This window comes from Phacochoerus africanus, chromosome 5 (genome assembly GCF_016906955.1).
Source record: "Phacochoerus africanus isolate WHEZ1 chromosome 5, ROS_Pafr_v1, whole genome shotgun sequence".
Lineage (NCBI taxonomy): Eukaryota > Metazoa > Chordata > Mammalia > Artiodactyla > Suidae > Phacochoerus > Phacochoerus africanus.
This window is the reverse complement of record NC_062548.1, coordinates 81,329,991-81,352,693: the sequence shown is the minus strand read 5'-3', so window position 1 is coordinate 81,352,693 and position 22,703 is coordinate 81,329,991. Positions and strand designations below refer to the sequence as shown.

The following is a 22,703-nucleotide window of genomic DNA, read 5'->3' as shown; positions in this document are numbered from 1 at the left end:
CAGCCTCAGCTCATACTAGTTTTTCTGTTTAAGTAACATGTCCAAAGGTTCCTATAGCCCTGGGTCGTCCATTTGGCCTCTCCCAATTTGGTCGACTTGGATCTCTGGATTTAGTAGGACAGTCTTGGCATTTTTGCAGGTGTTTTTGACCCAGACCCACCATGAGAAGTACATTTTAAACGATAGCATTCACATACAGACACTCCCATCCCAGCATATATAACCTGAAACACAAGGTCCACAAAACAACATTTTTAAGTGTGACACATCTTACCTTTTCTATTCTGTCTAGCGTATTACATGTTTTAAGTGCTGGATAGAGCCAGGAAATTGATTTCATGGCCTACTAATATTTGAGAAACTTTAATCTAATGTATACCTGGTTTTGTGTAATTCAAGGAAGTTCTCAGGGTCAAATAACAGAAAAAGAACATATTTGAGAATTTGAATAAGATGAAGAGGTCAGTGGTTAGAAGGTTAGAAGCATCTAATACCCAACAGCATTGAGTGCTGTGCAGAGGTAAGCTTGAGAAGACCATTTGATCCTTCTGATTTCCAGACTGTGGATCTCACAACTCCAGATCTGTACTGTTCAGTAGGATAGACACCAGCCACACATGGCTGTTTAAGTTTAGCTAGTTTAAATGTAATTAAAATAAAAAAATTCAGACCCTCGATAGCACTGGCCATATTTTGAGTGGTCAGTAACCACACGGCTACCCTGTTGGACATTCCTGAATACAGGGGAGCTCAGGAGAAAGAAAACGCCCAAGTTCACAGCAGCATCTGTGTTTAGAAGCCAAAGGAAAGAGGGGTAACAAGAGCACAGAGAGAACAACATCTGAGGACTGACACACCCATCTCACTACAGTAATCAAGACAGTGTGGTGTTGGCAAGAGAACAGACAAATAGATCAATGGAACAGAAGAGAGAGCCCAGAAATAGACCCACGTAAATATAGCCAACTGATCTTGAACAAAAGAGTCAAGGCGATACAATGGCACGAGAATAATCTTTTCAACACATGGTGCTGAAACAGCTGGCCGTCCACACACAAGAAAACGGATCTAGACACAGCCCTTGCACCATGCACTAGAGTGAACTCACAGTGGGTCACAGACCTAAATGTAAACCGTGAACTATAAAACTCCTGGAAGATAACATAAGACGACCTCTGATATGGCCATGACCTCACCCGCCACTCCTGCACCCTGCACCAAAGGTGCAGCCCATGAAGAATGGAGAACAATGTTGAGCTTAACTCCTGCAGCCTCACTCTATTGCCCCTCACTTCTGCTCCTGGCCTGTGGCAACCAGAGGAACTAAAGCAAAGGATTATGATTCTGTGGGTTCAGCTCACTGCCCTCAGCCGATTCTTCCCAAAAGATTAATATTTGAGAGTTGAGCTATATAATCTAAAAATAGTTCAAGAGTTCCCATTGTGGCTCAGCGGGTTAAGAACCTGGTACAGTATCCATGAGGATGTGGGTTCGATCCCTGGTGTTGCTTCAGGCTTCGGTGTAAGTCGCAGATGCAGCTCGGAACTAGTGTTGCCATGGCTGGGGCGTAGGCTGGCAGCTGCAGCTCCTATTCGGCCTCTCGCCCAGGGAACTTCCATATGCCTCAAGTGCGGCCTTAAGAAATATAAAAATAAAAATAAAGTAAAATAGGTCAGTCATTCCATTGAATGTATGTATTCTTTGGTTGTCAGATCTCCTTTGCAGTTAGCACTGTATCTTTTGTTCTGATTTTAAGCAATTTTGAGACATAATTTACATACCAAAGATGCACCCATTGCAGGGGTACAGTTCAGTGCGTTTCGACAAATAGATAAACCACTTAACCACTATTACCATCTGAACACTGAACACGTCTAGCTCCCATGACCCTTCTCAGTAGTTCCCACTCTCCATGCCTGGCCCCAGGCAGTTCTGGATAGAAAGTTTTGCTTTCTATCCCTAAGGATTAGTTTTGCTTTTTCTAGAGTTTCATATCAATGGAATCACTCAGCATGTACTTTGCTTTGTCTGGCTTCTTTTGCTCTGTACAGTGTCGTTGAGATTAACCATGTTGTGTATGTTAGTGGGTGAATCGTTTTTATTGCCAGGTAGGCTTCTGTTGTATGGATTGATTTATCACAAGCTGTTTGTCCATTTGTCAGTTAATGGACGACATTGGAGTTTTGAGCTATTATGACTAATGCTGTTATATATACAGGTCCTTTTTGCAGACATATATTTTCATTTCTCTTGGGTAAATATCTAGGAGTAGAATTGCTGGGTCATATGGTAAGTGTATGTTTAAGTTTATAAGAAACTGCCAGAATACATCATGTTCTTCTCAGGAACTTGATTTTCTTGGCAGGAATTGCTGTTTTGCCTCTAGCATGGAATGTACCCCTTTGTTCCCATTGGGTTTTGTAGACTCGATATTATAGACTGTCTGAAAACAGGTTGGTGGGTCAGTGGCTGTTTGCTTTAGAAGTTCTGGGTTAGGGTCAGGGTCCGTTTTGGGAGAGATAGTATTGGGTTATTGCTTATGCTAAAGACACGAGGCAGGCCGGGTAGAAGGGTTTAAACAAATAATGTGTGCTCTTTGGAAGGAAGTGTGTTTCAAGGCTGTGGGAGAGACTGGGCTGGCACCCAGTGAGGGAACAGCCCATTCCTGAGGATGCGAAGTATTTGCAGGGGAAGCTGTCCCCCGTGGGGAAGGTGGAGGTCTTCTGCCCCAGCTCTTCCCTTAACTTCCCTGTCCTCTTAGGGAGAGTGGCAGGGGGCCAGCTCAGTCTGGGAATCACTATGGTGGAGGTAGAACAGAGAAACCTTGGCTTGGGGCCTGCTTCTGCTTCTAACTAGTATAGCAAATGGAAATGTGATACCAAACATACCCCCACAAGACTGAGAAAGGTGCTTTGTAATGGAAATAATAGGCAAAATAAGTTGCTCTTCCCCTATACGCTAAAGCGTAGCCAGTGCAAATCCCTAGTCTGTTTCTACCTTTCTTTCAAAGTAAATATGCTTGCAATAGGAATCAAATTTCTGATCACTGTTTGGCAACGGTTAATTCAACTGAAGATCACATTTTGTCTGTTTAAACACAGGCGTGTCCTTTAAGTATGTTAAAAGCAATTCAGGTTTCATAGACAAGCACATTGGGAAATGCCGAGGTGCAGTCTCTGGATGCTGGCTGTCTTATGGAAGCACCTCCAGTGTTCTAAGGAAGTCATGTTTGCATCTCGTTAACCATGTTGGCGGGTGCATTCATTACCTATTGTTGTATAACAAATTAGCATCTATTTAACAGCCTAAAAATCACACATATATAGGAGTCCTCTCTGTGGTGCAGTGGGATCAGCAGTGTCTCTGCAGTGCGAGGAGGCAGGTTCGATCCCTGGCACAGCACAGTGAGTTAAAGGATCTGGAGTTGCTGCTACTAAAGGAGAGTAATTTATAATAAAAATATGTGTTTCAGGATGTAAATGCTCTAAACAAAGTGGTTGGGTGCTTGCTTTTGAATTGAGAATCACCGTTCATGAGAGAACTTTAAACGCAGACGTACTTAATACTGGTGTGTGTAATTAAGGACGCAGATCCTACAGCTCTCCATTGGTGATGTGATTTCCCAGAAAGACAAACAATTCTTGGAAACATTCTCAACAAAACAACAAAAATAATCATCCCACATTTTACACGGGAGCTTCAGTCCTAGAAATGTCACTTTATGTCCAAATTGTGCAAGAGAACTTATTTTTGTTTTTTTTTTGTTTTATTGAGATATGATAATTGAGGTTGTGATAATTTCTGCTGTACAACAACTTGATTCAGTTAATACATGTATACACATCCATTCAGTTATACACATACACACATCCATCTCTTCCAGATTCTTTCCCCCATAGATGCTCAAAGAACACTGCGTGGAGTTCTCTGTGCTCTGCAGCAGGTCCCTGTCGGCCAGTCATTCCGCATACCTCAGTGTGCATGAGCCAATCCCCAACCCCAGTCCATCTCTCCCCCACCACCTGTCCCCTTTGTTAACCATAAGTTTTTTCAAAGTCTGTGAGTCTGTTTCTGTTCTGCAAATAAGTTCATTTGTATCCTTTTTTTAGATTCTGCCTATAAGTAAGTGATAGCATATGATGTTTGTCTCTCAAAAATACACCTTGTTTGAAGTTAGTTTTAAGCTCAAGACATTTATAAGATTTTCATCTGCAGGTGTATCATACAAGATGTTGGAAATTGTGAGACCATTTATTACACAGGACTTTGCCTCGATTAGCAGAACAAATGGCTGGGACCTGGCGCTTCCCCCTAAACCCACTCCCCCAATTCCAGGAATGCCCCCCCCCCCCATTATTGTAACAACAAAACACTCGCTTGGGTTTCCCTAGTGAGCAGCACTGCTCTGGTGAAAACCACTACAATAGGGCTTTGCTCCTGGGGCAAGGACAGTGATGCAGTTATTCTGGTTTGCTTGGACTCGTGGAGCGTCAATATCGAGGGCCACCACTAGGGAGATGAGGAGAAAGATCCTCACATCTCCTGGCTACGTGGATCAAGCAGAAGGCGGCAGGCCCTGCTGCAGGTGGGGCCAGAGGGAACCCTGTGTGTTAGGCTGTTGGGACTGGGCACCTTAAAACGGACACTTTGAAGGCTGGATTTTAAGAATACTGACAAAATGCTTTCTTTTCCAACAGAAACCTCTTTCCATCAAATCTCGTGGTTGCAGCTTTCCGTACGGTAAGCTTGATGCTTTGCTGAAAATACGAAACTTTCAGGAGGGAGGGCCGTATAAGTTACTGCTATAGAGTTAAGTAAGGTGGAGCAGGGAGGTTTGTGTTGTTGACAAAACTTAGTATCTTTGGCCTCAGTTTCTAGTGATGGGTCCCTGGGGTGAAAACAAACACAACAATGAACAACCAAAAAATTTTCCAAAATATTCCATCAGTCCCAGCATCTTTTCATATCACCTGAGAAATACCCTCAAATCACGTTTTGGGGATCTCTTAAATATTTTAGAATTTCTAAAAATATATTTTTGTCTTTTTTCTAATTATAGAGATAATGTATGCTTATTACAAAAAAAATTTTAAATAAAGTACTACAAAAAAAACAGAAGAACATAAAAATCGCACATAATCACTACCGAGAGCTACCCACTAACACTTTGGTATCCATCCTTCAGATGTGTTTTGCTGTGCGTGTGCGCACACACATGATTTTAAAATAATCATGCTACATACATTGTTAGTATGTACACATGCTACGCACATTTGTAACCTGCTCTTACTGTGACCTGTTTTCTCATGTGGCTGAGTATCCTTCTGCATAAGTTGTTGGCTGTGTTCCAGTGCATGAGCGAATCATAATTGTACTCAGTCAGTGCCTTGTTGATTATTGTTTCGGGTTTTCCCCTAATTTTAGCAATACTGCAAGTAACATCCCTGCAACCATGCTTTACACAGAGAAGGAATATAAAAATTTAGATTAGATGTACTAAACTGATTGCCTTTTCAAGCAAAACCTCTTCTGTTTCTACTTACAGCCTCTCTTAAAAAAAGCAGCCTGCACATAAACACAGCTGTGGCTTCTATAGAAAATGTAAGATAGAAAAATAAAAGGTTGGTGGGGCTTTCAGTGCCTGCCACAGAAGGTAGGGGGGTGGATTTTGTTCCCCCTGCCACCCTCGATCATGAGATAGCCAAACACCTGCCTGTCTGAAAGCCTGAGACCAAGCTGAGAAGGACCAGAGCTCCTTTAAGGCGGGTTCAAAGCAGGCGTCTGGGTCTGAACCCGTTAATGGGGTCCTGTTGCCAGTTCAGGAGCCAGGTGTCCTTAGAAGGTTCAGGAAGGGTGTCTCATAACAAAGTTCCCTTGACCATAGTGCATCCTGCCCCAGGAAGACGCCTGTGTGCCTGGGGCAGGAGTGCAAAGTCACACCGCAGGACCAAAGTGGTACAGACATTTCCCCTCTGAAAGCAGACCTCCCAGAAGGCTCAGCAGAAAACGCCACCTTGCCTCTCGCCCTTTGCTTTGGAGAGTGGAGGTTCAGGAAGATTAGAAACAGATGCTGAAAAGCAGTCCCGCTCAAGTAGGTTCTGGAACAAAGTGGAGCTTAATAAATAAATGAACGGAAATAAAATGACATATCAAAGTTAACTTTGGCGTGATGGAATCAACAGCAAGTTTCTCCAAATAATATGAACTCTCAGCTGTTTTGAGGTAGCAAACTATCAGCTTGAAATTGCACAGACGTTCCCCTCCAAACCAGTGTCCAAGGGACATAGGACATTCTCTGCATTTCCTTGGGTCCCTAAATAACCAGTAGGCTCCTGGACCGCACTTGGCCTTAAGTCATTTTTGTGCAGTTCTCAGAGGCCCTTGTCAGGCCACGCAAGTGAGGAATGCGCAGAAGACGCGGGGTGGAGAAGGACAGGGTAGCCGGAGTCCCCGAGGTCCTCGGTTCCTCCTGGTAGGTCCTCAGCTATGAACTGACAGGGGTTTCTCTCTTGCCCACAGTATGCAACCAGCTATGAAGAGGTGACCCACAACACGAGCAATGGGAACATCACCCGTGAAAAGGTAAACTCTTTGTGAGAGTACTTGGGGCAAATGCTTAAAAAGCAGATAATGCTTCTTAATGGAAGAGCATGCACGATGTGTGTTTTCTCAGCGGGGCTGAGGACTTTGGGGTTTGAATGGACTGTTTGAATCACATGGGTCATGTTTGCTCCTTTGGACATTTACATACATGGCCAAAGGCCAGTGTCTGTAGCATTGGCTCTTCAGCGGATTCATTTCACTGGATCAGAACTAATGTCCCCTTTCTTAAAAAAGATAGGAGTTCCCGTTGCAGCTTAGCGGATTAAGAACCCAATTAGTATCTTCGGGTTCAATCCCTGGCCTTGATCAGTAGCTTAAGGATCCAGCACTGCCATGAGCTGCAGTGAAGGTTGCAGACATGGCTTGGATCTGGCCTTGCTCTGGCTGTGGGTAGCTGCAGGTCCAATTCTACCCTTAGCTGGGGAACTTCCATATGCTGTGGGTGTGACCCTAAAAGGACAAAAAAAAAGAACACCCCTTGTTCTATATTAAAATATAATTAATAGGTGATTTAACCTATCCCTACCCAGAGAACTTGTCTTCGGGGCTTAGCTCACAAGTATTTTTTGAATACCTGTTGTTTACCAGACACTGAGCTAAGTCCCAGCCTTCGTGCTAGAGCTGGAAGGGACAAGGGGCCTCAAGGGTTATTCAGTCCAGCTTTAGAACTGCCCTGAGAAGGAGGGACTTTGCCCCTCCCCCACCCCACCCCAAGTACGACTCCCTAGGGCTCAGTGGCTCTGAGTTCTACCGGCCTTTCTTTGATTTAAAAAAAAAAATTAAAAGCTACTCATTTAGGTCATTTCACTCCATCTTGCAGATGAAGCATCTGAAGCTCAGCGGAGTTATTTAGTATCAGAGCTGGGACCAGGACTCAGACTAGAAAGATGGTAAAAATGCTTTCAGTTTTTACCACGCTGACATGTTTCCCGTTCAGAATTTCATAATGTGTTGGGATGGAATAAACTGTGTGTCTCACATATGCTTTCCATAGTAGGCGTCAGCACTGCTGGAAAAAATAAAGAATACATTATGCTATACATTTTAAGTCAGTGATTTAGGAAAGAATATCCCAGAGCTCTTGCTGTAGCTCAGTGGGTTAAGCACCTGACAATGTCTGTGAGGGTGTGGGTTCGATCCCTGGCCTCACTCTGGGTTTAGGATCTGACATTGCCACAAGCTGGGGCATAGGTCGCAGATGCAACTCTGATCTGGTGTAGCTGTGTTTATGGCATAGGCTGGCAGCTCCAATTCAACCCCTAACCCAGGAACTTCCATGTGCCACAGGTGCAGCTGTGAAAAAAAAAAAAAATGTAAACAATATCCTGAAAATATCCATGTTGATTCTGAACACCTTGTTTTGAAATTTGTCAGTGAGGAGATGATGGTAAGAGCCCGGCAATGAAGAATTTGTTGTTTTTGGTGGTGGGGGGGGGGTCTTTTTAGGGCCGCATCCACGGCACATGGAAGTTCCCAGGCTAGGGGCCTAATCGGAGCTACACCTGCTGGCCTACACCACAGCCACAGCAACACCAGGTCTGAGCTGCATCTGCGACCTACACCACAGCTTGCAGCAACACCAGATCCTTAACCCACTAAGCAAGACCAGGATTCGAACCTGCATCCTCTTGGATACTGGTCAGGTTCAGAACTGCTGAGCCACAACGGGAACTCCCAAGAATTTGTTGATATTTAGGGGGCAGAATTAACAATCATTGACTCTTGATCAGAAGGACCTTTTCACCAACCAGCTCTTCTTTTATAAGCAGCCTTTCCAAGTGCTTGTCCGACCTCTAGTTGAATATATCCAGTGATAAGGAGCTCACTACTTTCTGCTTCAACCTATGCCCATTTTGAACAGCTTTCAGAGTTAACAAGTAGGTGAAATATTTTTTTTCTTGGCCATACCCACGGCATGCAGAAGTTCCCGGGCCAGGGCTTGAACCCACACCACAGCAGAGACCTGAGTCACCGCAGTGACAATACCGGATATTTAACCCACTGTGCCCCTGGGGAGCTCCCAACAATTGGTGAAATTTGTGTTTGTTGACTTTCCATATCCTCAGACTCCATCTCCCCTCAAGTTTCCTGCCCATTGATCTGTGAAACCGCTGGGCGGCGGGCAGGGTGGCAGAGGGAGGGGGTTGCTGAAGGAAATATAGGCCTTTTCCCCTTTCGGGCGTGGTGTTTGAGTCTGGTGGAAACACTAGCAAATGTATCTTTAATTCTCACTCATCTGTTGTCGACTTAGTTCCGCTGTCCCCTCTGACCCTACAGATCCCCATTGGCACCGAGATTGAAGGGATGAACATTTTAGGTTTGGTCCTTTTTGCCTTGGTGTTGGGAGTAGCCCTGAAGAAACTCGGCTCTGAAGGAGAGGAGCTCATTCGTTTTTTCAATGCCTTCAATGAGGCAACGATGGTGCTGGTGTCATGGATTATGTGGTGAGTGTCACCCTGCCACTCTCTCTCATTCTCGTTTTTCCTGCCGTCCAGAAAAGAACCTGACTCAACTGTGCTAGGTCCCCCTGTGGGGCCACCTGGCCTGGGGCTTGTATGTGATGGATGGATCACAGGCCAGTCCTGGTACAAGCAGACATGAGCCATGTCACTTCCTCGTCACCACAGTGACCCCTAGGGGTCTATCATTGGCGTTATAGCTATGAGTCCCCCAGCATCCCATAACACATGGGAGGCCCCTGTGGTTTTGGGGGGCAACAAATTCTGTAGGTTGCTATCTGCTGTATAAAATAAGGCTCATTTCTCTTAAAAGGATAGACTTCAAGCTTCAGAAGGACCCCTTACTGTAGTACCTTATAACAGACATATATGTCAACTGGGAATGGTCTTTCCTTTACAGCAATGTTTCTTTATATAATATCAATGAAAGGATCATTGTTTAATAAAAACCATTAGATTGATTTCTGGCTAACGAGGAAAAATTTGATGAGATCGCTCACAGCAGCTTCTCAGAAATCCTACTGATTCCGGTGGCAATGCCTCAGAAGCTTTATCCTGCTGTTTGACTCAAGCCAATCTTTGTGGGTTTTAGCTTCTACCTATTCATTGTTGAGAAACCAGTTTATCCTTTCATGCACAAAACATTTTCCTTATGGTCGTCCCTTAAATATCCTAGAACTTCTCTCTCTCAAATGGCATTGGAGTGGCCATTAGACTGATTTTAGAAGTGAAGCCTGGAATGTGGTAGGAAAGTTTGGGATTGAATGGGAAGCCAAGTTTGGTGCCTCCACTGGTGGTGTTTCTCTTGCTTAACCAAATTTTCTTGCTCAACCTAAAATTTCAGTTTGACTCTGTATTGTAAACATGACACTTCATAGGACTCCTGCAGTTTGGGGAAGGAAAATATTTTCAGAAAGAAAAAAGTGTTTTCATCACATCAAATTCTTTTCCTGGCTTATTTTTTTTTAATCTAAAATCCTCCCAAAGGTTGGATTGAAGGAAACTCTGTGCAAGAAAATGATGTTCCTATGTCAAGACATTTGTTTTCAATTTACAGTCATTCCTTCAATGTTATGTATTTGTTACAGAAGCAGATATTTGGAAAGGCGGACTTGGCTGAGTGTCTAACTCCGGTGGGAAATCTGCTGCCCAGAAAATGCATCCCACACCGAACTGGGGTTTTAAATGCCTTAACCAGGAGTTCCCATTGTGGCTCAGTGGTTAACAAACCTGCCTAGTATCCATGAGGACACGTGTTCGATCCCTGGCCTTGCTCAATGGGTTAAGGATCCGGCAGTGCCATGAGCTGTGGTGTAGACCGCAGATGGGGCTCGGATCTGGTGTTGCCTTGGCTGTCCTGTAGGATGGCAGCTGCAGCTCCAATTCAGCTCCTGGCCTGAGAACTTCCATATGCCGCAGGTGCAGCCATAAAAAGAAAAAAGAAAAAAAAAGAGTTTTAACTATTGAAAAAGAAAAAAAGACTTGATAAACTATTGGAAAGTGGACAAAGTATGTGAGCAGGGAATTTCATAGAAGAGGAAACCTGAATGACCAATAAATATTTCCTTCCTTCCTATCTTCCTTCCTTCCTTTCTTTCTTTCTTTCTTTCTCTCTCTCTCTCTTTCTTTCTTTCTTTCTCTCTTTCTCTCTCCCTCTCTCTTTCTTTCTCTCTCTCTGTCTCTTTCTCTCTCTTCTTTTTTTAGGGCTACACTGGCAGCATATGAAGTTCTTGGGCTAGGGGGTCAAATTGGAGCTGCAGCTGCTGGCCTGTGCCACAGGCACAGCAACACTAGATCCAAGCCACATCTGTAGCCTACACCACAGCTCATTGCAATGCTGCATCCTTAACCCACTGAGTGAGGCCAGGAATCAAACCTACATCCTCATGGATACTATTCAGGTTCATTACTGCTGAGCCATGAGCAGAACTCCAGTAAACATTTTCAGGGATGCTTAGTTTATCAGCAATCAGGGAAACGAAAAGTTTGGTTTTATTAGACATTGATAAGGGTGGGGACAGGATTTCTCAACAGCAGCACTATTTTTCCCCCCTTTGGAATTTCAGGAATTTTAATTTTAATTTTCCAACTCTCTATAATAAACATCTGTTGCATTTTTTATGGAGAGATAGTTGACTTACAATATCATACTAATTTCCCGTTTACAGCATACTCTAAATTTTTATAGATTATACTCCATTTATGGTTCCTATAAAATATTAGCTATGTTCCCTGTAAAATATTAGCTATGTTCCCTGTGCTGTATAATACAGCCTTGTTTTAGCAGCACTATTGACCTTTGGGGCTGATCATTCTTTGTTGTGGGGGGCTGTCTTGTGCGCTATCGGATGTTTTGCAGTATCCTTGGCCTCCAGCCCCTAGATGCCAGTATCACATGCCTTCCTCTACCCCGTCAAAGTTGTGAAAATCAAAAATGTTTCCTGGTAATGCTTAAAGTCCCCTGGAGGCAAAATCATCCTCGGATGAGCACCCTGGTGCAGGGAAAGGATTATTCTCCTAGACAGCTGGTAGAAGGTGAATTGGAACAACCGCTTTGGAGAAGAAAACTTAAGACATGCACATACACCGCCCCCATGACTCAGCAGTCTCGCTTTGTAGACAATACAAGAATCTGGACACAAAAAGACTTGTTTGCAGTATTCTTTGTCATGGTCAAGACCTGAGAATGATTTAAATGCCCATGAGCAGGGCAGTGGCAAAATAATCTATAGTACAGTTCTGAGGATGATATTTAAAAAGAATGAGATAAGGTTGGAATCAACTCAAATGTCCATTGACAAATGAATAAGCAAAATGAGGGATGTACATACAATGGAATATTATTCAGCCTTAAAAAAGAATGAAATTCTTCTTTTTTTTTTCTTTGTCTTTTGTCTTTTTAGGGCTGCACCTGTGGCATATGGAGGTTCCCAGGCTAGGGGTCTAATCAGAGCTGCTGCTGCCGGCCTACGACACAGCCACAGCAGCACCAGATCTGAGCCTTGCCTGTGACCTACCCCAGATCCTTAACCCACTGAGCGAGGCTAGGGATGGAACCTGCAACCTCATGGTTCCTAGTTGGGTTCGCTTCTGCTGCGCCATGATGGGAACTCCTGGAAGAAATGAAATTCTGACATATGCTATCACATGGATGAACCTTAAAGACATTATGCTAAATGAAATAAACCAGACAGAAAATTCCATTTAGAAGGAGGACCTAAACTAGTTAAATTCACAAAGCCTGAAAGTACAACAGTGGGCGCCAAGAGCAAGGAGGTGGGAGAACGGGGTTATTGTTTACCGAATACAAAGTTTCAGTTTGGGACCATGAAAAAGTTTTGGAGATGGATAGTGGTTATGCTTGTACGACAGTATCAGGGTACTTAATGTCACCAAGCTGTACACTTAAAAATGGTTAAAATGGGGAGTTCCCGTTGTGGCACAGTGGTTAACGAATCCAACTAGGAACCAAGAGGTTGTGGGTTTGATCCCTGGCCTTGCTCAATGGGTTAAGGATCCGGCGTTGCTGTGAGCTGTGGTGTAGGTTGCAGACGTGGCTCGGATCCCGTGTTGTTGTGGCTGTGGCTATAGCTCCGATTAGATCCCTAGCCTGGGAACCTCCATATGCCACGGGTGCAGCTCTAGAAAAAGGCAAAAAGACAAAAAAAAAGGTTAAAATGGTAAATTTCATGTTACACATACTTTACCACAGTTAAAACCAACAAACAAAAAAAACAGAATTAGGTAGATGTCTGTGTATTGAAAAGATCTCAAAGATGTAATGGGGAGTTAAAAATAAATGTACAGATTTAAACCTATACCTATGTTATTTAAATGCATAGGAAGTGGACTGGTCATGAGAAGAGGGTCCAACTTGAGGATAGTGCCGAAAGATCTTGGTCTAGTCTCCATTTTTTTTTTTTTTTTGCCACACCTGCAGCATATAGAAGTTCCTGGGCCAGGGATCAAATCCAAGCAGCAGCTTTGTGGCAACACCAGATTGAGCCTTAACCCACGCACCACAGTGGGAACTTCCTATGATGTTTTAATTTTTTGAAAGGGGAATGTATTCATGTATTACTATGTGAGTTAAAAATAATAATACTGCTTAGAATATCTCTGGGAGGAAAACTCAAGGAACCAGTGACATTGGCTCTCTCCTTGAAAGTAAACTGGGTTCTTGGGGGACAGAGGTGGGAGGGAGACTTCATCCACTTGTACCCTTTGAAATTTGAACTATGTTACATTATATAATTAAAATTCACAGAGTCAGTAGTTATAAAATTCTTCCTCAATGTATATTAAATTCAAAACAGCAGCCTTTTCTTCTTTGCAGCTCCCGTAGTTCATTTCTTCCCTTCCTTCTTCCCCTCCTGCCATTTAAAAAATCTTCACGCTCCAAGAGTGTTCCCAGAGGGTCATTGTTAGTGACTTTTTCCCACGGAATCATGTTTTCCCAACCACAAAGAATTTAAAACTTCACAAAAGTCTCAGCTTTGGCTCAATTCGGCATCACAGCAATCCTGCGAAATAGGTGTTAGTCTTTTGTGTTTCTAAGTTCTCAGAACAAGCCTGAGAAAAGCTGAAGTCAAGCTCACAGTGCCTGAAGCTTTGATCTCGAGGAGTTCCTTGCCTTTCCACTAGGGAGCCCCTGAGGTTGTTAAGAACATACTATATCTGGGGGAAAGAAGTCTGGGTCCTGGAGTTCCCTTGTGGTGCAATGGGTTAAGGATCTGTCATTGTCACTGCAGTGGCTTGGATCACTGCTGTGGCACAGGTCAGTCCCTGGCCCAGGAACTTCCACACGCCATGGGCATGAGCAAAAAAGAAAAGAAAGAAATCTGGGTCCTGGTCCTGACTCTATCACCCACAGCGAACAATCATGTTTATCTCACTCAGTTTCTAGCCTACAAAATGGGCCCGTCCTTTTCTGTCCTCAGGGTCATCCCAGGGAGAGACGAAGACCTCCTCGCTGAGAGTCCCTGCGTTCTGTGTCAGGAAGGGCCTGCGTCTCCCAGCTCCAGCATCACCACCCTCACTGACAGGTGCCCTGTGCTCATGTCCTAGGTACGTACCTGTTGGCATCACGTTCCTGGTGGGAAGCAAGATTGTGGAAATGAAGGACCTCATCGTGCTGGTGACCAGCCTGGGGAAATATATCTTCACATCCATATTGGGCCACCTTATTCATGGAGGAATTGTTCTGCCCCTGATTTATTTTGTTTTCACACGGAAAAACCCATTCAGGTTCCTCCTGGGCCTCGTCACGCCATTTGCAACAGCATTTGCCACCTGCTCCAGGTGAGTAGGCTCCGGGTGCCTTGGGCTGCTCTGAGCTATGTTAATATGGAACCAGGTGAGCCCATGGTGAGTCCACAACCAGCATCTTGATATATTTTAATTCCTTGAAAACCCTGAATTGACCTCTTCTGATTTTTTTTTCTTTTTTGTATTACCATCCCCTATAGCTCTTACAGAAGTGGATTTCTGGAATTGCCAGAATGAGGGATCGCCTCTCCCTTCTGCGTCTTGCTCCTTAGAGACCAGTCCGATCATTATTTAGCCCAAGCGTGGGTCCTCTGCACCCTCACTAGACCTCTGCCTGAGTAGAAGATGGCAGTCTCTTAACTCAACATGCATTTCAGGGACATTTCTAGAATGATACCTGCCCATTTCTCCCTCTGGGTGTGTGCTCTCTAGGAATTCATACTATTGTGGGATTATCTAATTTAGCACAAGAGACGCACCTTGTCATTGTTGGAAATCCTTCAAAAAAACATTGGGGAGCTGCTATTGTGGCTCAGCTGGTTTAGAACCCTACATAGTGTCTGTGAGAATGTGGGTTTGATTCCTGGCCTCGCTCAGTGGGTCAAGGATCCAGCGTTGCTGCAAGCTGCGGTGTAGGTCGTGGATGTGGCTCGGATCCCGCATTGCTGCAGCTGTGGTAGGCCGGCAGCTGCAGCTCCAATTTGACCCCTAGCCTGGGATCCTCCATATGTTGCAGGTGTGGCCATTAAAAGAGAAAACAAACAAACAAAAATATGGGGCTTTCCAAGTACATTAAAGAAAATCTTCAAAGGACAACCACACATCGTTTCCTTCACACAGTTAGTGTTTCCCTCTCTACTGCATGTCTCCTCCACTCCTGCCTGGCACTGTATCTGACACGGTAGTGGTGGGGAAAGAAGGGAGGGAGGGACCAGTTTCTCCAGCTTAGGAGAGAGCAGGTCTTATTCTTCATTAGCGAGGAACTCAGATTCTCTTTACAAACTCTCGGTGTCATTCTGTTTCTTGGCCTAAAAGGGAAAAAAAAAATCACAGTTTGCCTTTTACTTTTTGGGGGCAAAAAGCATTTAAGAGAAGAGCTGCACCTATAGAGTAAATTGTCCTTTGTTCTCGTGAGAACATTTTGCCCTGTGAGACAGTGTTTGGTTCTTGAGAAATTTGGAACAGGTGTATATCCAGGTAACAAAATAATAGGTAAATCCGGGGTGTCCGGTTTTAAATAGTTTGGGAGTTGACAAAAACCCCATGTGGTGTCAGAAACTCTGAAGCAATTCTGATTTTTCTCTTATTTCAAGAGGAAGCACCATAAACTAGGATGGTGCTAGCTGCTCTGTTCCTGGGTCAGAGCTGAGTACTGTGTTAGCCTGGCCAGGAAGGACTGGTCTCATGGTTTTTGCATTTTTAGCTCAGCAACCCTTCCCTCGATGATGAAGTGCATTGAAGATAACAATGGTGTAGACAAGAGGATCAGCAGGTTCATTCTTCCCATCGGGGCCACCGTGAACATGGACGGAGCTGCCATCTTCCAGTGTGTGGCCGCCGTGTTCATTGCCCAGCTCAACAATGTGGAGCTGAAAGCAGGACAGATTTTCACCATCCTGTAAGTTCTATAGTCTTCATCTTTAGGCCTGGTTCAAAACCTGAGGGTTTTTTCTTGTGATATCCTTTGAAAAACTTCATAAATACCAATCTCACCATGACTCCAGGTGTCTCATTTGTAAAACGAGGATGGCATCAATTCATTACTTGAAGAGAGTGGATCCTCTCTCAAGGCACAGCCGACAGAATCTAGGCTTGGGCGGGTTTCAGTTTTCAAGCCACGGCTGCCATGTTCTGCACGTCTCTGTGCCCCCTCCATGCTCTGGGCTAATGGCTGTCCCATCCCCTAGAGTGACAGCCACGGCGTCCAGTGTTGGAGCAGCAGGTGTGCCAGCTGGAGGGGTCCTCACCATCGCCATTATCCTGGAGGCCATCGGGCTGCCCACTCAAGACCTCTCTTTGATCCTGGCTGTGGACTGGATTGTGTAAGTATCAAGTCCTAAAGGCACTGAATAAAAGAAAGTCTGATTGAGCTCCCTAGGAGCTTGGACTCTGCTGGCCTGGGGCACGCAGAGAAACTCAAAACATGTCATTACCGAGAACTTGCTCAGAACATCCAGGAAAGCTGGGGGCCTGAGGATCTGTGGAGACTGTTGGTTGCACAGCATTCGTAGCCATTGGAGCAGTGAGCCTTTGGAATGAGTGTTTTGGCCTGGAACATCCAAGGAGTGATTTCTGGGAGGGAGGAGAAGCTGAGCCCAGCTGATGTGAGTGCCTTGGCTTGGGCTCAGGGGAGGAGTTAGGATGGAGGCGTCATCAGGTGGCCTTCCCCAGGGCTCCCGTAGAGAACAGTCTCTTTGCATTGCTTCCTTACGTTGCGTGGCACCTTTCTTGGATACGAACAGCACCTGTTGTACAGGGCAGGTCAGCTGAAGCACTGATGTTGACAATTCACAGTAGAGCATGTGAATAAGAAATGAGCTTTGGAGCCCAAGTACCTGGTTTTGAGTCCCAGCTTTACCATTTACTAGTTGTGTGCTATGAACTGTCTGTGCCTTGGTCTGCCCATCTGTCAAATGGGAATAATAACAGAACCTACCCCAGACTTGAGGTGGAGATTAAATGAGTGACACACATAGCAGGGAGGAGTTCTGAGCATGCAGAAGAGCATTCAACAAACATTGGGGAAGAAAGCCTTCCTATTGTTGAAAGTTGGCCTCTGAACACTGGTGCCAAATAGAAATGCGGAGACGAGTTTTGGGCGAAGGAGAAATGAGTAGCTTTTATTGCTTTGCCAGGCAGAGGGGGAGGCCACAGCAGGCTAATGCCCTAAAGACTGTGCCCTCCTCTGGGAGAGAATAGGAGGTGGTCTTCCAGTTTGGGGGTGGAAAATAAGGCCACAGATAAGGATCAGGGTAGATGCAAGCTTGCATTCTTTGTTTTTGTTTTTTGTCTTGGTCTTTTGTCTTTTTAGGGCCCTTCCCACAGCTTATGGAGATTCCCAGGCTAGGGGGTCTAATCGGAGCTATAGCTGCCAGCCTACACCACAGCCACAGCCCAAGCCTCGAATGCAACGTACAACACAGCTCATGGCAACGCCATATCCTTACCCACTGAGTGAGGCCAGGGATCGAACCCCCAACCTCATGGTTCCTAGTCGGATTCCTTTCCTCAAGCTTGCATTCTTAAAGCTGGTATCAGGCATCCCAGGATAGGTTCTGGTGATCCTGACCTTTTTTCTGGAATGAAGAATGCTTCATCAAGTAATTACCATCTTCCATTTGTTAGGGGTTTTAGTTCTGCAGAAGAGCTCAAAGATCTTGTTTTATATATATCCCTTGAGGAGGAGCCAAGACTCTGCCCCGGAGGCTGCACCATTGTTCCTTGACTGCCTCTTCCTGGTCTCTGCATCCCCTTCCTTCCCTGATTAGCAGCTGTTTGCATTCTTTGGAACTCAGGGAGGGTCATGGGGGCTGAAGGAGACCTATTCCTACAGAGCAGAAGTGGGGGACTTTTGTGCCCAGGAATCCCACAGGGCCCTGCTGGGTTTTACTCCCGGCCAGGCTAGTCAGAGCCAGGCAGGGGTTATCCTATACACTGGAGTCTGGCCCACGTTCATGGCTCTACCCATGGTAGTTGGGAATGGTGGTTTCCAACCTTTTTTTTAAAGCCCTGGAAACATGAAGGGGCTTCTCAGAATCCCTAGGGCCCCTGGGGGGTGAAATGTGCATTGGAGACTTGCATTGTCCAGACTGCACATCAGCGGGAACTCAGTCCCTGCAGTGGGGCCAAGTTGGATGGGACCCGAGCAGAGTGTCAGAGGCCCCACCTCCTTCCTCACCCAGCTGCCTCCTCTAAGCAGCTGAGGCAGGCCTCTAAGAAGCTCAGCCAGGACTAGGTAGATAGGGCACCTAGCGGGCTGTGCAGGAGAGACCTGTGGTCACGTGAGCCCTCCACCTCCCAGGACCTCAGATTCTATAGCCCTCAGCTTCTCCAGTGCTTCAGGCAAGTTCACATTTTCTCCTTTCTCCTTTTTTTTTTTTTTTTTTTTTTTTTGCCATTTCTTGGGCCGCTCCCACAGCATATGGAGATTCCCAGGCTAGGGGTCGAATCGGAGCTATAGCTGCCAGCCTATGCCAGAGCCACAACAACTCGGGATCCAAGCTGTGTCTGTGACCTACACCATAGCTCACAGCAATGCCAGATCCTTAACCCACTGAGCAAGGCCAGGGATCGAACCTGCAACCTCATGGTTCCTAGTCAGATTCGTTAACCACTGTGCCATGATGGGAATTCCTCCCCTCTCTCCTGAATGGGCACAGTACTCCCTCTGATCCCCAGGGACGGGGGATGGTTATCGGACTATGGGAAGACAAGCTTCTGGAAAGGACAGTACTGTTTTCTGTGAGATGGTGTTGCCAGCAGCCCCAGGAAGCATGTGAAGGTTACAGTCCAGCAGAGATGCTATGTGGAAATGAGCAAAGAAGGGACACTCCCGCAGCATGACCATGAGGGGGAGGGAAGCTGGGCTGAGAACCGGATCTGCACTTTCATCCCAGTTATCTGTAACTTCTCTACCATGGTGTCTCTCACACAGGACATGCATATATAGAAAGATTTCTGGAAGTCAGCAGACCCAGATGTCAGTACAGGTTAACTTAGGGTGGTAGAGTATGGCGGTTGAGGGGGGGGACTTTTATTTTTTTCTTTGTACTTCTCTTTTCCCAGGGTTTTTTTGTTTTTGTTTGTTTGTTTGTTTTTACAGAGAGGGTCTGTTACTTGCATAAAAATAAAACATATCTGAAGGAAAGCACTTTATAGCATCAAGGGAGGCCTTGTGCACGCTCTTCCTCAAGGTCCCCGCCTCCCCGGAGCTCAGCCCGCGGTGACGCCCCCGCCCCCTAGTGGCTCCAGGCGGTATCGGCTCTAACGCCAGCCTTTTTTCTTCCTCGCAGGGACCGCACCACCACTGTGGTGAATGTGGAGGGCGATGCTCTGGGTGCCGGCATCCTCCACCACCTGAACCAGAAGGCCATGAAAAGGGGAGAGCAGGAGCTGAGCGAGGTCAAAGTGGAGGCCGTCCCCAACTGCAAATCAGAGGAGGAAACATCACCCCTGGTGACACACACAAACCCTGCCGGCCCAGCGGCCAGCACGCCTGAATCCAAGGAGTCGGTTCTGTGATGGGGCTGAGCTTCCAGCTCGCCTGCCAGGGGTGCCGTCCCCATCAGTCTGGCCGCAGGGTCCCCCCAGCATCACCCTCGCCGACTTTTAGTCTCCCGAGCAACGCTTTGGCCCAGTTACCAGTTTGAGGATTACTTCTCGGCACAGGCATCGGGCTTCCCAGTGGGAAGTGGTTCCGAGGACCACAACACTCTGACACTTGGCTTGACCATGTCAAGGTGCAACTATGTGCACCCAGGCTCTGTTTGGAATCATGCCCTCCAGCTTCCAGGCCCTGGGAGTAACACGCTCGTGGGGACCTGATGGTCAAAGCTTGGAAAATGCACCTGTTACTTCATTGCTCCTATGAAAGCTTGGCATTGGATGCTTTCTGGGTAGACCTGGGTGGGTGGCAGTCATCTGTCGCATTGCCTTGTGAGCCATAGTAATTGGAAAAATTCCCAAATTCTTAGCCTAAGCTGGAATGTGCTGAGCCTAGGACTCGAGGTGTTGGGAGTCTGTGCCACAACAGGGTACAGCTGGCTTATGGGTCACTGGGCTGGGGGCAACTGCACGTTGTCAAGTTAGAAATACTCCATGGTGTTAGCACGGCTGTGGTCTCTGGTCAGCAGTGTTAAGTAAGCAGTTACATTCTGAGGTCAAAGAAAGGAGGGGGAGGAGAGCCCTGTGCAGGGGAAGGAAAGCAGCCTAATCAGGACAGGACACACACACACACACACACACACACACACACACACACACACGGCCCATTCTGGCTCCAGCCCAGGGGGTTTTTCTGCTTTCATGACCTGGGCCTCTGCCAACATCATGGCTTTATCCTGGACCACTCCGATTTGGCAACAGGCCAGAGAGGGGAGGTATGAGGTGGTCATTACATTCGAAACCCATGTTGGTCTAGCAATTTATTTTACAACTAGACCTTCCCTAAAATGCTGCATTGCAGAAGAAACTAAACAAAAAAACGTTTTAAATTGCAAACCCACCTCCTCACTGGGGTGGGGTAGCCCCCTCCCCAGATCCCCTGGCTTTGGTGATTTCCATCGACTGGGCTTCCTTTCCTTCTACTACATCAAAAGTTTAAAACTGTAAGCCAGATGGTCCACCTGACACTTGCTGACCCCTCTAGGTGAAGGGGCTTTATAGAGAGGACTGGTATTGCCAGTGCAGGGAAAGACCTCAAAGGCACAAGACTGCCGTCTCACTAAGACCGTTGGCATGTGCCATGGGGTGACCCGCAGCAAGTCCTAGGGCCTCACTTTACCCCATTAGTAAAGTGGGGCTGACGTCACCTGCCCCTTACCTACCTCAGAGGGATCGGGTGAGGTGAACTGAGTGAATCTATGGAAACGACCATTTCACATTTCACTTCTTGGAGGTCAAGTGCTAACACCCCTGTAATCCTCCTCACTGTTACCTAAGTGATACCTAAGTTCCCCAAGGAGCTCCTTCTCCCAGGGAGGACAGCTTTTATGAGCAGAGCTTTGTTCTGTGTGCAGGAGCAGCTTCGATCACGTCACTCATTCTCTGCTACTTTCTTGTTAGCATCAGATGCAGCGTCTTCCGGATGTCCTTCAACTTTTTGTGATTCACTACTCCCTCCCACCCCACTTCCGGGTACCTGGCCTCCCCATGACTCCCAGACCCAGGGCACCATTTCTGCCACCGAACACTGGCCATCAAATAGCTCCCAGGCTTTAAGCCTTGTTCATTTCCTTGTTTTTCCTGTCACTGTCACCTAGGCACTGCAGAAGGGGAGCACACTGTCAGGATGCATCTCCATCACAACTAGAATGGGTGGGAGGGACAGAGACAACCAAGCTCCCCAGTATTAAAATTGAAGGGGGCGCGTGCCTGAGTGGAAGAGGTGGGGGAGAACCAAGAGGCGCAGAGCAGACCCGGCCAGTGGGCAGCCCCCGCTCCCTCCAGCCCTCTTCAAACCAGCTAAGCCACTCCCGTCTCCTATGATGTAGGAGTGACTAGGAACTGGGCTGAGAGGTGCCTGGAAACCTTGACCCTCTGGCTCATTGCCAATGCCTTCTGTTTTCAAAGGGGAAACAATCCCATGGTTGGAATGCAAACTACAGTTGAGCATTCACTGTTTTTCAGGCTTCAGTCAATCTTATCTTTCCTTCTGCATATATACAGTTATATATATACATACATATGTGTAGCCTATATAGGGGGGTTATCTGTGTGTGTGGCGTCTATGTGTGTGTGTGTGTGTGTGTGTGTGTGAGTGTTTTAGCTCCAGTCCAAGCAAGTTTGATTTGGGACAGAGGTGAACTAACTGCCAGTGGTGTATGGCTTAGGCATCGGGATATTCCTGTTTCTAAAGGTGAATTTCACAAAACGTGGACATTAGAGCCGGACCATCGGACCCCGGGACTGCGCATCCTCTGCACTGGGCCTGGAGCACCCTGGTCTGGGGAAGGTGCTTCCGTTTAAAATCCCGACCATGGCAGCTCCCCTCTCCTGGTGGCTCCCTGTCTACAAGAGGGACGAGACCACACGTGACCTGGCTGGGGAAAATGCTACTTTGTCATTGTCTGATGATGTCTCGTCTGCTCTTCTAACGTAAATACTGTGCATCTCTGACCGTTTTGTATGCGTGACACTTGCCTTAAAACATAGCAGTCTTCCAAAATGAATATAGCATTTCTACTAGAATCTGCTTGTTCCTTTATTCCTTTCTTGGGTTTTGAAATGGCATTTACTGGTGGAGTTCTAGGGGATGGCTTGCAGGTGCCTGAATTGATTGCTTTTCTAGCTGCCTTTAGCCAGCCTGACATCCTGAGGCAGGGGGAGCTGCAGGGGTGGGCAGAGCTGCTGCAGGACGCACAGTGACGTGGCTTGCGGTGGTGAGGGTCCAGCCTCCTGGACACTTCCCTCTCAACACTAGCAGGGCCTCTGCCAAACCTGAGTGGCTTTGCCACATACCTCCCTAAAGTTAGGTCTTGTTAGGACAAGTAGGTCTGCAGGCCTTAATTGACCATCTACTGCAGGCGCAGAGCCACGCTGGAAGAATGCCCCTGCAGAAAGCTGTTGCCCGTGCCTACCGTCACCTCCACACCCAGCCCTTTTTTTTTTATAGCATCTCATTTTCAGTGACACCACATTCCAGCACAACTAGGG

The 22,703-nt window shown here is 46.4% G+C and overlaps 1 protein-coding gene across 1 annotated transcript in view; it reads left to right on the top strand.

The window, feature by feature from the left end:
* Window positions 1-22,238, top strand: part of SLC1A4 (solute carrier family 1 member 4) — a 28,238-nt gene extending 6,000 nt beyond the window's left edge. The window contains exons 2-8 of the mRNA XM_047781930.1: window positions 4,698-4,740; window positions 6,520-6,582; window positions 8,881-9,047; window positions 14,130-14,363; window positions 15,754-15,948; window positions 16,238-16,372; window positions 19,343-22,238. Of these exons, the coding sequence (XP_047637886.1) occupies window positions 4,698-4,740; window positions 6,520-6,582; window positions 8,881-9,047; window positions 14,130-14,363; window positions 15,754-15,948; window positions 16,238-16,372; window positions 19,343-19,571 (1,066 nt within the window). The 3' untranslated portion in view covers window positions 19,572-22,238. The remainder of the gene's footprint in view (window positions 1-4,697; window positions 4,741-6,519; window positions 6,583-8,880; window positions 9,048-14,129; window positions 14,364-15,753; window positions 15,949-16,237; window positions 16,373-19,342) is intronic.
* The last annotated feature ends 465 nt before the right edge of the window (window positions 22,239-22,703 follow it).